This window comes from Hylaeus anthracinus, unplaced genomic scaffold (genome assembly GCF_026225885.1).
Source record: "Hylaeus anthracinus isolate JK02 unplaced genomic scaffold, UHH_iyHylAnth1.0_haploid 12117, whole genome shotgun sequence".
Classification (NCBI taxonomy): domain Eukaryota; kingdom Metazoa; phylum Arthropoda; class Insecta; order Hymenoptera; family Colletidae; genus Hylaeus; species Hylaeus anthracinus.
Window position 1 is genome coordinate 3,696 of NW_026534368.1, and position 16,575 is coordinate 20,270.

The following is a 16,575-nucleotide window of genomic DNA, read 5'->3' on the forward strand; positions in this document are numbered from 1 at the left end:
GCGGCAGTCTGTCGCGCGCTCATGAAACGCAGTTTCCGCGAATCGGTGCTCGACGAAAAAAGTGTGTGCGCGCCACGACGTCGCGTGCTACTGCGATAGGGATGCCAATCAAGCTAAGGACCATCCACTCGGCGGTCAACCTGTTGATTGGATGAGAACAAAAGGTGAGGAAGCATCTCGTCGATCGAACGATATTTTTATCATTTCACCCTTACTTTACTTTTCCTGATCGTAAATCACGAACTCACCTGTTGAACACCTGTCAAACTTCGCGGCGTTTCTTTGGGAGGGACCCCGTCTTTTAAGAAAAGTGGTACGCTTCCTTTCCGTCAAATGTCACGTGCGTTATTATCTTCGTTATTCTCCTGACAACCTGACAGTCACGACAGCGATTATTTCCAGCGTTCAAATAATCGTTTCTTTGTTCACGATGCAAAGCCCTTAAGAATTAGAAAATGAAAGAACAGTAGTTAGTGTAAATAATACGTCTTATACTTTAACGAATACTTTATTAACTTAATGTTTTGCATATCTTCATTTCTATATGTTCTTGCAACGTCGGACGCTGTATCATTAATTACAAGTCTTGATTGATATTAACGACAAAGGAATAGTATTTTAAGTGCGGAGTTACATAATTAGCAGCCCACCGGTATTTTCATTTAGGAACACATTCGTTCTCCATGGTTGTAGATTTTATCTGGGCATGGGAATAAAAGAATCAACGAAATCGATGGGTAAATCGATCGGCGTAGAAAAAAAATTGTGATTTCGTGTACCACGAACGCGTATGTACGGTCGGAGACGTCGATGAGCGTCATAGATGCAGAAGTAAAAGTAAAGGGGGGACGATCCTGACCACTATACCTCGCGACCAGTCGGGGCCATGACCACGTTGCGACAAGGTAACCACAGTTGCCTCGTATCGGTGTAGAATGATTCAAAATCCCAGTTCGGATTATTTGCGACGGCAATTAAAATGGAAGTATACAGGTGTGCCTAGTGCGAGGTCGAGGGACACGCTCCTAGAACCGAGACGATCGCTGTTAATGCATTTGCCTCTCAAACGTTTAGCGAATTTCAATTACCTCGCGCGATGCAATGTGATCGCAAACTATGCTTCAGGGGAAAAAATCTTAATTTACGTGTCAAGTTTCAATAAGGGACATTGTCAATTTTTAGAAATATAGCTTAGAATTAAGTGCTTAGAATCCCTCCTCTCCCTGTCGATCAAAAAATAAACAGGAGGATAGACGTGTAAGTAAGATATTGTAGGCTCCCTTTGCTTATAGAAGCAAATTAATAATAAAGAATCCTTCCAGAATACATTCAATGTTCATCATTCGTTCTGCGTATCAACCTTGCAAAAATGGAAGAGTACTGTTTTGATACTTCTTTCCTCCGAGTTCTCTTCCATAATGAACTAAATGCATAATTCATTCTTACCGCGGACCAATGAGAGCTACAAGGGATGTTCGGTCTGAGATCTATACGTAAATATAGATCATATTTTCGCGGCGAAAAAAAAATGTATATCAAAGAGACGTTCGCAAGAATCAACGTGTTTTCGGTCCAGGCAAGGACGATCGGTATTATTCCGACTTTCACGCGAAGAGGAACGTGACGAAACTATCAATTGCCTCTGGGTAGGACGAGCATTTTTTCGATACTATTTCGATGACAGAGAAACCAAGCAGAACGATGGTTCCGCCAGATCGAGCGCAGCGGAACGGATAAAAAATCAATAGTGCGCATCGATAGATCGTACGCGACAGTCGGTACATCGGCTGCTCCCCGTTCCATGAATCGACTTCTACAATTACTTTTCTCGTTACTCCGACGCCCCAGTTTATTGCTATTCATTGTTCACGCTTCTTCGTGTTTCTAGTTTTATTTTATCATCCTTTTCCTTACTCTGTTTTATTGCTTTCTTTTCTACTGTTTGAAAAAACAGGGCTTTGTATCACTTGTACTTATTTCTTTCAATCTTTCAATCCTGGTACAGTAGATACGTATTATTATTTAGGGTAGGCTTTAAAGGACCGCAATCACCGTATTTTACTTTTACAAGGGTAGTGCACATCTTTTTCTATAATACAGCCCAGTAAACAGGAAACGAGTCGCAAATACTATCGAGCCGCGCACGTGCACTCCGATGTTCGATTACTCCAACGATTTACGATCTCTGGCTGGAGATACGAGATACGGTTCGATTTTCCCCATATCTTTCCATGGAAATAGTTGTTTTTCTCGATCCCCCTCGGTACCGTTTCGGCCACGAAATTCGAAACGTCGGTTCCATGGCTGTAATCCTCTCGTCTCTGCGAGGAACGACATTGGCGACGGCCGAAAAGTTCTTTTGTCAGTTAGTGAAAGACGTGGGAAGAGAGGAGAGCAGATAGTCGGTGAACACACACCGAGGTACGCGTTCTCGAACGAAACAGAACGAGAACAAGAACGAGAGACAGAGAAGAGAGGCGAGGTCAACAAGGTACCCGATATGGTATCCCACGTCCGCCGTGAGCGCTATTTCATACACGCGCGCGTATGCCTAAATACACACGAGACACACGCAAATTCGTGCATACGTCCACAATCGTCTCTTGCGCTTGCCTACTATTAGTAATCGTCGCGACCAAACTATTAAATGCAATCTTATGCGCGATGTTGCGCGCTAATTTATCCACCGCCTGCGGTACGCTTCTCTTTACCGCTCGAGCGCTATTACGCGCGGCGATCGGAGATGGGAAGAATTTTATTCGAATCATAGGCGAAGAATGAAAACTATTAACTCGCTATTAACCTCTTCAGGGATACTTGCGCATAGTACATAGCGTGAAAACAGTCATTCCGGGCGTAAACAGATATAATTAAATTATCCAGCGACACGATACGACATCGTCGCGATATTGGTACTGATATATTGAATTTTTCTTTATTTCTAATGGAGTAATTCATCCCACGAGAGATGTAACAGATTGTAATCTATTGAAAATAAAAGTATACGTTTCGTTCGATATTCGTTATTGGGATCTAGTTTTGCCCATTTTTGGCGCGCGTGTCTATACGCGACGAATAAATGAATAAATCACGCTGAAATTTCGGCATAGGCAACCTCCCGGCCAATCCACTTTCGAGTCGAACCACGCAATTGACTGAACGTAATCTTTTCCGCCTAGAAATCGTCCCACGCGATAATCGACTGTCGATCGTGGTCCGTTTCGTACCAACTATTTGTTGTTATTATTATAACGTCTTTATTACGCGAATAAGGAAAATCCACGTAAATACTGAATAAATGCAAGTCATATAGCGCTGGAGAAAAAAAACCACCAAGTTTATAAGCTTGTTGGTTCTCGTGAATAATTCTGATAGATTTCTATCTACTTTATTTTTAAATTAATTTATCGCTACAGTTTTTAACAAATACATAGCGAAATTAATTCAGTACATAGTATACTGTTAATCGAATAATGGAAGGGTATTTAAATAGCCAGAATTATTCAAATGTCGAACGAAGCGAGAATCGTGGACCCAAAATGTGGACCTGTATGTAGGGTTGCGAATGTCAGGGGCAGTGGCACGTTCAGGGGCAGAGAAGATTAGAACGTCAGAAGGGTCGCGTTTTTGGAAGAAAGGGAGTCGTATCGATGACAGAATAAGTAGGAAAAGGAGGTCTGGAATTTAGACATACGATGATATTCGAGTAGAAACAGATGACACTATGGATAGGTGGGACGGGCACGAGTGGAATGGTGCGAAAGGTCAGACAGGGTGAGAAGGCGAACAAGTATGAAGGGTCTTCATTGAACGTTCGGAGAAAAAGGTAAACGCGTTGCCAGTGTATTTATGGCAATCTTATGATTCAGGACAATCAGGGAACTACTTCTTCGATCCTTGTGTGGTCGAATAATTACTCGAATATTCTTCGAACACTGAATTAAATACTCAAATAGTGATACTCAAATAATTTGAATATTTAACTGTTCAAACATTTGATACACGAATATTTAACTATTGCCATCCTCGAATATACGAGTAATGATCAAACGGTGCCATTTCTGGCAGCAATTACCGCAGGGACGAACGTGAGACGATTGGGGCGTTCTCGCGTGAATTTGGAAAGGTGACAGGGCCTCGAGGAAAAAAACCAGATCGGTCTGTTTATTTTTTTCCTCGTTTCGATCACGGCCTTCCTAAGATGGCCAGTGACCGTAAATGCAGCCACGCAAGTGCGAACTTCGAGGTCGTCGGCAGGAACGATTGCAGGAAGCTCCGATGGCTTAGTACGGCCGTAGCAAGGCGTACTAGCATGAATCACTCCGACCAGCCTCTACTGGTCGTTATATTCGGAGTTGCGTGTACGTACTCGCAAATCTCCCTTACCGACCACTCGAATCGGTGTCCTTTCCGCTTGTATCGGGACACGGGGATTCATAATTAACGTCTTTATCACGGGTATAAGGTAAACGTAGCTATCGCGTATCGAATCTTGAATCTACTCTTCGTAAGATCGTGTTAACAAAATTCATTTCATATGCTTTGTTAATAGATGAATATTGGACAAATAGAAAGAAAACCGCATAAATAAATTTTAAATCGTGAATCGTCTATGGAAATGGAACGATCGAAGCAGTTCCTCGATTGATAATTGATTTTATCGTCGACATGCTGGCGCTCCCGCGGTTTTAATCGACACCCTCGGCGGGATATCGAATCTATACGATCCAAACCGTGCGATTTATCGCGAAAAATCTTCACCCGCGGGTCCTTATTATTCGGGTATCTATTTTTAAACGTGACTAGAGGTATGTGCATGCATATGGTGACGCAATCCTATGGTCTTTCCCCTCTCTCTCCCGCTCTTCCTCTACTGCCCTTTCACTCTTACTCTCTCGCACCTTTTTTCCATCTCTCGTGTATTCTCTCGTTCACGGTCTCATGGCGAGACTGGGATCATTGGAGACACTTTTCACGATGGGAGTCGTCGGTTTCCTTATTTAAATATTCGTATTTAACGCCTCTGAGGGGGCGTCGAAGCTTGAGCAAACTTGAGAAAAATGGATGTTTCCTTCAATTTCTTCATTCAAATTCACGATGATCGATTGAAAAAGCACGCCTCATAATAGCTTCGAAGAAAAAGACTTTTAATGTTAGTATGTATGACTGTCTTATATGTTAATTTTGTGTTGACCTAGTTGTAACAGTTCGCCAACTTCCGGGGGGGCGCCCAGAAATGGCGCAACCTCAAACCTCAAGACCTCTCGAATGGCACCTAACTCGTTTACTTTAAGACACGTGCTCGGGGCACACAATTTTCCTTATTCTCTTAAATATATAGATATCCCAACCTTCCTTTTCCTGTGTCTCCACCATTTCAACTCTCTCACAGTCGATGCACGTTCCATGGATTCCTAAGCTTCTTTTAAACATGAGCTCGTCGCTTCTCTTCCATCTTCCATGATACATTCTCATCCTCTTCTTGTATCTTTATGTTCATCAGAATTGTCTACTTGTTTATGGAAATTGGACCGTGTCTGCACAGAAAAAAATTAGGAATGGCAACATAACGAACGAAATATAAACAAAAAGAGGTATCAGAAGAAAAATGATACGATAACAAAGTCAAGCATGAAAGCAAATCGTGGGCAATTTTTTCGTCATTAAACGAAACGACACGCAATACCTTTTTCCTCCAACCGAGCAACATTAGTCATACTAACGTACTTATGCGTCCAAGTGCACGTGGATGAAGCACGATACGTGTTCTCAACCTAGACCTCGCTCCACTCTATTCGTTGCTACCAATTGAGAAGGTTTCGCGAAAAATTGTCGACTAAGAGAACCATTAACCTTCTTGGAACGACCAACGCGATCCACGATTCGCGATTCGAGATGCGATGCGAAGCGATACCATCGTTTAAAACGGTTGCAGAATAGTGAATGAAGTATAGGAACAGTTGAAATATAAAAAAAAAAAACAAGAAAATTACGTCAATAAAGAGTATTAACGCGTACAAATTCGTTTCGTAGAAACTTGAGATGGGTCTTGAAAGACATTCTAGGATGAAAACATCATTTTCGTGCACGCAGAACCGGATTCCCAACCTTTACCTAGCGATCGCGCGATACGTAACAAAGAGGCTGTTCCCTAGGCATCGTTCGCTATTATCTGCACCAAGAAAAGTTCAGTGTTCGTTATGAAACGTTAAATGGCGTTTGATTTTCCTCCAAGTACCCGTTTCCACGTCGACTCGTCTTAAAGGAACATTTAAATTCGCGCGCAATGCTCTGACATTTTCTCTCGAGCTTCGCAACGACGTTGTTAAACCTTTATCCATTTTATCGACGCTGCAATTGTCAATACAAAAGTATACTAATCGAGAAACCAATTTGCTTCTCTTATTTCTTAGTATTCATATTTAACCACCTGAGAAAAATACTTGGCATAAACTTGGGCGAGGAAAATGCATGTTTCCTTCGAGTTCTTCATTAGAACGAGCATTTGTTGAAGACAGTATTGTTCGTTTGTTTCAGACTCGGGAAACGGACTTCCACAAATGCAGTCAACATGGATTCCCACGTTGGTCTCGACTATATCGTCGACAATCCTGATTACTGCGTCAAGCTCGCCTCGGGTAAATTATTCAACGTCCTCGACGGTTTAAATCCCGACTGTCCTAGTCGCATCGCGCTTATCGATGCGTTCTCTCGTTCGATTTCAGCGTTAGACACCGCCTGTCCCTCGGTGAAGAAACAAGTGGTGGAATTGCTTTCCGCGCTTTGTGTTTACAGCCAGGATGGGAGGCAGAGAGCCATCGACACTCTCCACGCGTATCAGGTGATGGTCCACGAAATTTCCCGGGTTTTAAATGAAAAACAAAGATGCCTCGTTCAGCAGGAGGTCACTATCAGAGATGGGCAAAGTTAGAATTGCAACTGAATCTTTGGACCATCGGTGATGAACTCAAAAACTAAGCATCTAGTTTGAAACGAAAATTCCTCTTTAACAAGTGCAGTTCCTCTTCAATGATTATCTCACTTTAAAATACTTGTGACTGTTGTTTATCTAAAAATAAAATCACGGATAAATGTCTCGTTATCTATTGTTTTGCCCATCTCTGGTTTGCCGTAACCGTCCTGTTCGTCGAAGGTACAGAGGCGCGTGGTGGCGGTGCTAAGCTTGGATAAAAGTCACAGTTCAAGGCCTTCCCTCGACAAACAAAAGAATGATCTACACACCGTAACGTTCCTGCAGAGTTACATTCGCGGCATACTAGCTCGTGCAACGGCGTTGTGAAATATGCGTTTTATCGTGTAGCAATTTGTCGCGTTAATCGTCCGTTAAATACGAGGCTCGCCGTCTTATCGAATATTCGAGTTACCCAGAGCAAACATAATTCGCGCTGGACCAGCCGTGGAATCGGCGCGGCGCATGATCCAGCTAATGGTGCGCCGATAACGCTTAACCCTCTGTAACATACATAAGTTATATTAGCCTGCTGAACTAGATTTCATGGTTGCACCAGGAATAAATATTGACAATATCTAGATTTATAATAAAAATAGATCGTAGGCTATTCCTTTAGTAATAGAATTGAATTGGACATAAATAATATGTTGGTATCGATGACTATGTGACTTTAGAATTATGTAAGATTGCAAAGGGTTAACGAAAGTTCTCTTTTAGAGGGTTTAAATGGTTGAAACGTTACAGGAAAAGAAAGGTGAGCGATATCGACTGCGAATCGTGGTCGATGAGCTCCAGAAAGCGACCGCTGAGGACTATCAGACGGCCCTATTAGCTTTTATAAATTGTTTGGTCATCTCCACGCCGGTGCTCAAGGATCGCATACGAATTCGCAACGAGTTCATCGGTTGGTACAACTCTAAAATCTCAGAATCTAAACTTAAGGAGTTACACCATTTTGAAAAAAATAGAATAGTGATTCCTTAGGAATTAATTGCAGGAATTAAATTTAATTTACAATTTCAACGCAAGCGTTTGTGCCTGTCGATTTTTTAAAAATAGTCAAGGTGGGGTAACCCCTCGAGGAAAGTGACAATTGAAAAGTCCACTATTGTCTTCTCCTTCCAGGTTTGAAGCTCCTCCCGATCCTGAACGAGCTGCGGTGAGTACTCGACGACCCGGATTCACGACATTAACTGATTAACACCTTAACATTGTTGAATAATAAATAATAATGAACGTTACGAAAGGGCGCCTTATTGTACCCACACCTTCTCATTTGCACCTAATGTTAATGTCGCGCATGCATCGAGCGTCGTACGCATCTAGCCAGGACTATTAAGCAATTATATCAAGGATTGGTTAACCAACGGAAGAAGCACTCGGCCTATGCAACGCGTAAACAATTGCATGCACTAATCCAAAACCAGTCATCGTTCTTCAATTCCTATCTATCGAGGAAAGTTTGGGGAGAATCAGAATCGTTAAAAGAAATCAAAATTTCATTTCACCCGAACTAATTACTAATGACATTGCTATCATTAAAACGATCACGAGGGAGCGGACTTTCACAGCATGAATTGAGTCTGTATTTACATTAATAGTTTAATACCCTATAAGAATAATAATTATTCATTCATAAATTTAGAGCAAAAGGAACCACGAGAAACCCACATTTATTTCTGAAGCTTCCCAAAAAAGTTCGAAGAACACTTGCACGAGATGAATCGTGCACGTGCACTCCCATTAGCGTTATCGTCGCGATCGTTGTTGTGTAAACAATACCCGATCAACAAAAGGGAGAGAGATAACGGCGGAAATACGGATTCCACGACGAGAATTTACATTTACGAATCACTAAGCACCGTCTGAGGGTTTTAACGTTTCCTTTGGGTCTTCGCTTAAATCACTCTCTACAGGAATAGTACTATCTGTCATTCCTCCGCGGGATGACGGACGTGCAAACTATTCTTGATCGAGCAAAACTATTCGAAGAAGTCGCTTTAAATATCGCCCGGAGGAATTGTCTCTAAGAATTCACGATCAACGGAATATCACTTACCCGTCACGAGCAAATTGCAAAACTATTATCACAAACCACATTCTACTTACTCAATCCAAGTAGTATAATCTCTTCAACTCTTTGAATCACTGTGTTTGTCTTTCTGCGCTGAACTTCTAATTATCTCGTGGGCTAACAAGATAGTTATACCCCTTAAACTAGGATTGTCCTCTCCTAAAAAAATCAAATTCGTTCAGTCGTTAAAGTTTGTCAAATCGTTGATCAAGGCCTAAAGAGTCGGTCATGTGATAAAAATCGAGACCGTCGACACAAAAGTTTGGCTACGAGAGGAATGTCAAGGATACGAGGATCGTGGCACCATTCGTCCGAAAAATAGAAGCACACTTACGGAATTTTCTTTTTCCTCTTCGCCCTCTGTCTTCCCGAATTCCTGACAACGTTAATGGAGCCGAGAGTCTGACAGGGAAAGAACTCGACCTGTCTCCCTCCGATTTTCGCGTTCCTCCGCTGAATGACAGAACACGTGCGCCATTAGATACTCGATAATTCTAGAGGTATAAATAACTGAAGAATGGAGTCGTTTCTAAACGTTTCGTGTAATACAGGTAGAGACTTTAAGCATCAGGGGTTGATATCGAAGTCAGATTGGGACCCCTACTCGCGAATAAAAACGACGCAGAGAGAAAAGGTATGCAGGAGGAACCTTCGTGCAAAACGGAGGAGAGCACGGAAAGGAAAAAAGGGAAAAGCGAGGCAGGGAACTCGAAGGGAGAGAGAAAAGCCCGAATTAACTCTACGCGCGATGCACCTGCAGCTGCGACTCGCTGGAGCGATCAGTGCAGTGCTCCTCCGATCGAGAGACTGCTGCGCCAGTCACTGTCAAGATTGCCCCAAGTTCTCAAAGTCTCAACGTTTTGCAACGTTCCCAAACTCGACCTCTCGTCAGTAATTATCTCTCTGGTAATTATCGACGGCCCCAGAGGGCCAGCCTTGGCGAAGACGCGCGTGTTCAGTGAAAAGCGAAATTTGTACATTTGCCGCTCGGAATTTTTAAACGTTCCCTGGCTTTCAGAGGGCAGAGGATCGACGACACGGTCAGACAACCGCGAAGACGCCGACTATTTTTGGTTGTGCATCGTGGAGACGGAAATCGTGTTTGAAACGCGACTGGAGTTCACCGCGCATACGAACCGTGTAAACTTGTCTACAGGGTGTTCGAGAACGGTGGTGGCAAATTCTAGACCAGTGGTTCTTAAAATGTTTAGACTCGCGCGGTCTAGAAGATTCCTAACTACTCTGTGACGCGACGCGTTGTACAGCAGTTATTACCTTTGGGAAACAGTAATTTTTGTCATCAAATGTTATATTAGATTCCTCGAAATTTGTATTACCCTTTCTAAAGAATCATTATTAGAAACGTTCTTCCTCATTAGGGGACGCTCATCGCCTCGCTAACACGGCGCTATTCTTCGTGTAGCTAACAATAATTTTAACGAGTTCCCTTATGCGCGAGATGATTGCTCGAGAATATTAAGTACTATGACAAACACGTACGACACACCTACGGAATAAGAATAACCGGATGATAACGGATCGAACGCTCTAAACGGAAGCGACGCCAATTTATGGTACACCATCGACACTCCTTCCTGGTCTATCATAACAGATAGAACACGTGAGAATCCAGTTGATAGAAAAACAGTTGAGTGATAAGTCAAAGAATGTGTGTGAGTAGATGCGAGAGTTTGTGACGTTTCATTTCGAATAGAATTCTGAGAAGACTAATTTCTTGGCCATGTACCCTATGCCATTCGATGGATTTCCTTTATAATATTCTTTTTTGTATTCGTTGGAGCGATTACTATTAATTTCTTGCTACAAAAACAAAGTTCTAAAAGGAAACAGCTATGAAATGATATAACACTCGTGGCCAAGAAACTGTTCTTTACAAGAGAAAGTTCTACTCGGAATAAGATTCCACGAATATATACTAAAATTATGAAAATCGAGATAAGTACGAGCCCTGGGGTGAAGAGGAAGAATGGGAATGGCTAGAGCGGAGAAATTGAAATTCTAGAAAAGACATGTGTGTCGAGTGGGACGGAAATAGAGCGAACAACTACGTAAAGGCTTAAAATGTACCCGGATCAGGAAGGTGACGATTGTTCTTGCAGGAAGAGCCACGCTCCGGACCTTACAGTGCAGCTCGACGTCTTCGACGACCAGCGCGAGACCGACGAGGAGTTGTCAAATCACGGCCCGCCTGGAATCGATCTATCCTCCCACGTGGACGTTTTCTACGCGATTCTAGGACAAGTAAGGGAGCTCATCGACGATTAACAAACTCAGTAGACTCTTAGATCCTGCTGGTTTCTATTTTAAAAGCCATCGATAAGCCAACGCGCTCTGTCCGTACTTCAGATTGCAGACACCCCGCAAGAAATACCATTCCTGAGCATTCTTCAACATCTGCTGCGCCTGGATCCCAAAGACGCCGCCAGCGACTTAGCATGGGACACGGCTGAGACGCTGGTGCACAGAGCGACTCTTTTAGAAAATCGAGAAGACGCCACCAAGTTGCTGCGATCGCCTAGTCTTCAGGTAAGTTCCACTCTAGTCTCTTCGTTTTGTTTCCTGTAAGACAAATATTTGTATTTTGATAGTTTATATTAATGAAACAATCAAAATATTAGGAGCAAGCCTTGGTACCAACTTCCGTCGGCTGCTATCGCTCGATACTTTCCCCTATCGTGTAATCGCGACTCGTTTCGACTCGGGCCTCGTGTATCGGTTACGTCAGGTTGTTAAAATTTCACGCAAGTTTCTCGTACGATTGTTCAATGTCGTCTGCCTAACGCGAAATGACGCAACGCTTGCAACATTTCTCGCTTTTACCTTTCACGAGCGAAACGAACCGAGCGATCTTAGGCGGACCCATCAAGGAATGGCCAGCTGACCATTATGTTTACAGGGACCTTAGACAAAAGAAATAGTTCAGGAACGTAGGTTCAAAGTTGTTTAAAATGAATAGAAAGACAAGTGAAGAGAAAAGGAATGATGAAAATAGAGTACTTTTCTAATGAAACAATGAATCGATTCCTTTAATTGACTAATTCTTTTACGTTTGCTTCGCATTATTTTTGTTTCGCAGACGAATCTATGCTGTCACTGCCGAGGCACCGAGCAGACGTGCGGAACGTCTCGAAAGGCATCGTTACCGGTAAACAATTCACCTCTGCCACCTTTGCCACCTCCGCCACCGCCTCCCGGTACCCTAACACCCAACTCCTCGAGCCAAGGCCTCGTTCTGCCGCCACCACCGCCCCCGCCGCTTTTTACCGCCAACGCTACCCAAGCCGATGCATCGATGGAACCACCGCCCATCCCGCCGCCGCTCCACGTGCTACCAGTCACACGGGCGCCCACCCCCGAGCCACCCAATAATCACGCGAGGCTCCTACCGCAACAGGAAATACCCACCCCCAAGGCAAAGATGAAAACCATCAATTGGAATAAGATACCCAACCACAAAGTACGCTTGCCTACATTCTATTCGCATATCTATTTCTAAGTTAAATGGTGTGGATTTATGCCGGATGCAAATGTGAAAAACATGGACCAAACATTCTATCGCCTTTTCACGCGCAGGTAGTGGGCAAGCGAAACATCTGGGCTCTGGTAGCCAACGACCACCAAAACTCTCCCATGGCGGACATAGACTGGGCAGAGATGGAAGGTCTGTTCTGCCAGCAAGTGCCTCCAATGTTGCCCGCTGCCTCCTGTTCCTCCTCCTACGGAAACAACTCGGATGCTGAGAGACGACGACGGGAACCAACAGAGGTACCATTTTAACAAGCCTCGCAAAGAACGTTCCTCCATCTTCAGTTCCTACAAATATATTAAACATTTTAGATTGCGCTACTGGACGGTAAGAGAAGCTTGAACGTGAACATATTCCTGAAGCAGTTCCGAAGGCAAGCATCCATTATTATTAATTCGTATAACTTTTTGTTTTCAAGTAGAATAAAATTATGCAATAGATACCTTTGAATAATTATGACATCAACACCAAACGAATATTGCAGCTCGAACGAGGACATAATCCAGCTCATAAAGGACGGCGGTCATGACGACATCGGCGCAGAGAAGTTGAGAGGCCTCCTGAAGATCCTGCCCGAGGTGGACGAGCTGGAAATGCTCAAGAGCTTCGACGGGGACAAGTCGAAGCTTGGAAACGCCGAGAAGTTCTTCCTGCAGCTCGTCCAAGTACCAAAGTACGAGAATTAAATGTGATACCTCACTGTCCCTCCACCCGCGGGTCTAATTGCTTTCTTTCTTGGTTCATCGATAGTTATAAACTACGCATAGAGTGTATGTTGCTGAAGGAAGAATTTGCCGCTAACATGGGCTACCTAGAACCGAGCATCAACTCGATGATCCTCGCAGGTGAGGATCTCATGACGAACAAACCGCTTCAGGAGGTGCTTTACATGGTTCTAGTTGCTGGGAACTTTCTCAACTCGGTACGGAAGTCAAGCTTAAACCAACGTAAAACAGATTCTTGGATGGTATATTGAAATCAATGTCGCAGGGTGGATACGCTGGGAACGCTGCTGGGGTGAAGCTGTCCTCCTTGCAAAAGTTGACGGAGATTCGAGCGAACAAGCCTGGAATGAATCTTATACATTACGTGGCTCTGGTAAGGTACTTGTCATAACATTTCAAAAATCGTTTGTTTCACATTTGAACGTTTCGACTCCCAGCAAGCTGAGAGGAAACGGAAGGACTTACTCGATTTCGCGAAGAGCATGAACACGTTGGAAGCTGCTACGAAGTGAGTGCATTAAACGTAGAAACAATATTCATTTCCGAGGTATTCTATCCTCTGTCTTATTTTCTTTGGGGAACAAGGACCACGACGGAGCAGTTGAACAACGAGTTCAACGCTCTGGATACAAAGATTAAGAAGATCAAAGCGCAGATCCAGCTTCCTTCCACGGAGATCGACATACAGGAACAAATGGCTCAGTTCTTGCAGGTACACCTGAAAACATTTATGTAATATAAAAGGTACAATCGTGAAGGATAGGATAGCTAAATTAATTTTGGTTGGTTGGAAAACTTTGGGACCTCAGATGGCAGAGCAAGAGATGAGCCAGCTGAAAGGCGACATGGAGGAGCTCGAAACTGTAAGGCGATCCCTCGCTGAATTCTTCTGCGAGGACACGAACACCTTCAAGATCGAGGAGTGCTTCAAGATATTCCACCAGTTCTGTCAGAAGTTCAATCAGGCTGTCGCGGAGAACGAAAGGCGAAGAATCCAGGAAGAACAAGTCTTAGCGAGGCGCAAGCAACGAGAGGAACAGCTTTTGGCCAAGAAGCGATTCCGTGAGTCGATGCATTCCCAATTTATTCTTCCAACTCTTTCATTTTTATTTCATTGTTAATGTATAGTGGGTCTCTCGAGATATGCAATGCTGACTAATTATTCGGTATATAGTGCTGTCAACTTCTAAGTACAGAGTATTTTATAGTAACGAATCAAGCCGAGACGCCAGCCTCAGAATCCGAATGCAACCTAATCGATTACGGCCTCTTCGATCTCCATACCGGTTTACCTCAAAGAAATTATAGTCGCAACGATGCCAAGGTAAGCGCTCCCGTCTATTTCTCGCTCCGAAGAAAGTATGGCTGCGGCTGCGCTTATACTTCTGGTCGATTGAGTTACTCGTATACGCCCTTTCTTTACCAATGCAGATTAAAAGATTGCAAAACGGAGGAGTCACGTCGGACGAAGACGTCTCGATCGCTGGATCTCCGAGCATTCGACGTCGCTTGGGGTCCTGTTCGGGGGGCACGGCCGATCAACTGTCTACCAAAGAAGAAACATACTCTCCAGGTTCCGTAAAGACCATAACTCGTGCTACAACGTGGACTGAATACATTCAGAAGCCTGTCTATGCGATCCTAAACAATTCTTATACTTCATTGTAGATGTTACGCCAAACGGTACTCTTCGTCGTCGCAGAAGTCGAATACCCTGCGAGGACGACGATGGCAACCTGATGGACTTTTTGAGGACATCGGGACAAGACAATACACGCGAAAGGAAGTCTTGGGGTAGTTTAGGTACGATTCGCCAAATATTACAAAGTCTGTTGAACAAGAAAGGCTAAAAATCAGGGAAATTGATGTTCGTTTGGTTGATTTAATGAATAGATCGGTCGTGGGCTCGAAGAACTCGAGGCCAATCTCGCAGGAGCGATCTTCTGAACGCCGATTTCTCTGCTGACCGAGAGAGACCGAGCTCCCCGTCACCTTTGGTGGAGAACAAGCCTTTCCTGCAAGAAGAAGAAACAAAACCTGCTGGGTACGACCAATTAATACTCGTTGATAACAACACAATTATACTTCACCTTACATTTTCTTCATTTTGAACTAAATTCCTCGACGTATTCACCCTGCAACGAGAAAGACTATTATTATGTTTATATCTACATCGAAACAGAAAAGCATGGAGGCAGAAGATCGAGGCGTGGCTGTCGGAGAACGAGAAGGAAGATCGTGCGGGTGAAGAACTTCAAAGAAAAGCGAGACAGTTGCACCAAGCGAATCGACGGTCCTTCGAAGACTCGGGTAAGTGAGACAGGTATCGTTACCTTGAATGGCCACGGCGAAGTGTTCCCTTTTAATTTGATTCTTGGCATATCGGGTGCGTAGAAAGTGAAGGCAAGACGAACACACCGAACGAAGGTAATTCCACGCACGAAGTTTACGACTCTGAAGTATACGACTGGCGTCCGTCGGTGGAGAAGACGGACGTGATGCGTACAATGGAAGCTATAGAAGGTTACCTCCGCTATTTTACAACCTTCATTAATTATAATTACTATACCAAGAGTGTAACTTACTTTTGGTTCGTTACAGAAGCCGAAACGCACCCGTCCCAGAAGGACAAATCTCCTTGGCGGAAGTCTAGCTTGAACGTACCAAATAGTATGGAAGAGACTGACCCACGTTATTCCCGTAGGCTAAGATCGAGACTCAGCACAGAAAACATCCTCACCTCCAGTACCTTGCAGGTTGGTATTCCGCTGATAATCTAGAACAAGTTATAATCGTTTCTTGTATGCAACATTTCAAACGATCGCGTTCAATGACCGCAGTCGATCAAAGAAGAGGACAGAAAGAAGAAGATCAACGATACCGTGAACCAGGATCCTCAGGACGAACTAACGATCTATCTGCGCCAGCCCTACAGCAGCTCTCAGGTCTCTGGTTCGCGAAGGTTCTCCAAGTACAAGAGAGGCGAGGAGGAGAAAATCAGCGACAAAATCGAGATCGATTCGGATAACATTGAAACTCCTCCGGCGACCAGGAAGCTGTTCAGTCCTCCGAAGGAAGTAAAGCCAGTGGAGAAAGAGCCTTGCAAGAGGGAACGCTGCAACGGGTCCTTTCAAAGTCGAGACCTTAAAAACACGGTCGTGAAAAATGCGAATAGTAACGCAGACTTCGGTACAGGTATATTTTTATCGAGTGAAACGTACCCTGTGACATCGAACGGGAACATCATCGATGTATT

At 43.8% G+C, this 16,575-nt stretch overlaps 2 protein-coding genes and 1 long non-coding RNA gene across 9 annotated transcripts in view; 1 reads left to right on the top strand and 2 right to left on the bottom strand.

Annotated features, from left to right (window-relative positions):
* On the bottom strand, positions 1–11,276 carry LOC128892614 (uncharacterized). Of its 4 annotated transcripts, XR_008461119.1 has the most exons (7): positions 11,136–11,276; positions 9,382–9,500; positions 9,083–9,206; positions 7,243–7,473; positions 5,352–5,537; positions 249–1,025; positions 8–140 (listed from the first exon to the last, which is right to left on the bottom strand). It is a non-coding gene; the product is annotated as an uncharacterized LOC128892614 (long non-coding RNA). The 4 variants fall into 4 exon arrangements; XR_008461121.1 differs by lacking the exon at positions 7,243–7,473 and having other exon boundaries at positions 1–140; positions 216–1,025; XR_008461118.1 differs by lacking the exon at positions 7,243–7,473.
* The window catches only part of LOC128892605 (uncharacterized), a 19,516-nt gene continuing 2,950 nt past the window's right edge, over positions 10–16,575 (top strand). The window contains exons 1-24 of one of the 3 annotated variants that reach the window (XM_054153116.1): positions 10–164; positions 6,538–6,638; positions 6,726–6,841; positions 7,718–7,877; positions 8,099–8,132; positions 11,168–11,309; positions 11,415–11,594; positions 12,145–12,525; positions 12,642–12,833; positions 12,906–12,967; positions 13,079–13,267; positions 13,345–13,516; positions 13,585–13,692; positions 13,757–13,827; positions 13,905–14,031; positions 14,129–14,381; positions 14,528–14,643; positions 14,751–14,892; positions 14,988–15,122; positions 15,213–15,363; positions 15,502–15,629; positions 15,714–15,842; positions 15,921–16,075; positions 16,160–16,514. In XM_054153116.1, coding sequence (XP_054009091.1) covers positions 6,572–6,638; positions 6,726–6,841; positions 7,718–7,877; positions 8,099–8,132; positions 11,168–11,309; positions 11,415–11,594; positions 12,145–12,525; positions 12,642–12,833; positions 12,906–12,967; positions 13,079–13,267; positions 13,345–13,516; positions 13,585–13,692; positions 13,757–13,827; positions 13,905–14,031; positions 14,129–14,381; positions 14,528–14,643; positions 14,751–14,892; positions 14,988–15,122; positions 15,213–15,363; positions 15,502–15,629; positions 15,714–15,842; positions 15,921–16,075; positions 16,160–16,514 — 3,565 coding nt within the window. In that variant the 5' untranslated portion in view covers positions 10–164; positions 6,538–6,571. Of the gene's footprint in view, positions 165–6,537; positions 6,639–6,725; positions 6,842–7,717; positions 7,878–8,098; positions 8,133–11,167; positions 11,310–11,414; positions 11,595–12,144; positions 12,526–12,641; positions 12,834–12,905; positions 12,968–13,078; positions 13,268–13,344; positions 13,517–13,584; positions 13,693–13,756; positions 13,828–13,904; positions 14,032–14,128; positions 14,382–14,527; positions 14,644–14,750; positions 14,893–14,987; positions 15,123–15,212; positions 15,364–15,501; positions 15,630–15,713; positions 15,843–15,920; positions 16,076–16,159; positions 16,515–16,575 lie in introns of those variants that run through there. The other 2 variants (XM_054153117.1, XM_054153118.1) reach the window with 2 other exon arrangements.
* Positions 15,203–16,575, bottom strand: part of LOC128892607 (ecdysone 20-monooxygenase-like) — a 13,004-nt gene continuing 11,631 nt past the window's right edge. Inside the window, exons 11-12 of one of the 2 annotated variants that reach the window (XM_054153126.1) lie at positions 15,410–15,454; positions 15,203–15,334 (exon numbers count right to left, since the gene is read on the bottom strand). In XM_054153126.1, the coding sequence (XP_054009101.1) occupies positions 15,422–15,454 (33 nt within the window). In that variant the 3' untranslated portion in view covers positions 15,203–15,334; positions 15,410–15,421. The remainder of the gene's footprint in view (positions 15,335–15,409; positions 15,455–16,575) is intronic. The other variant, XM_054153127.1, reaches the window with a different exon arrangement.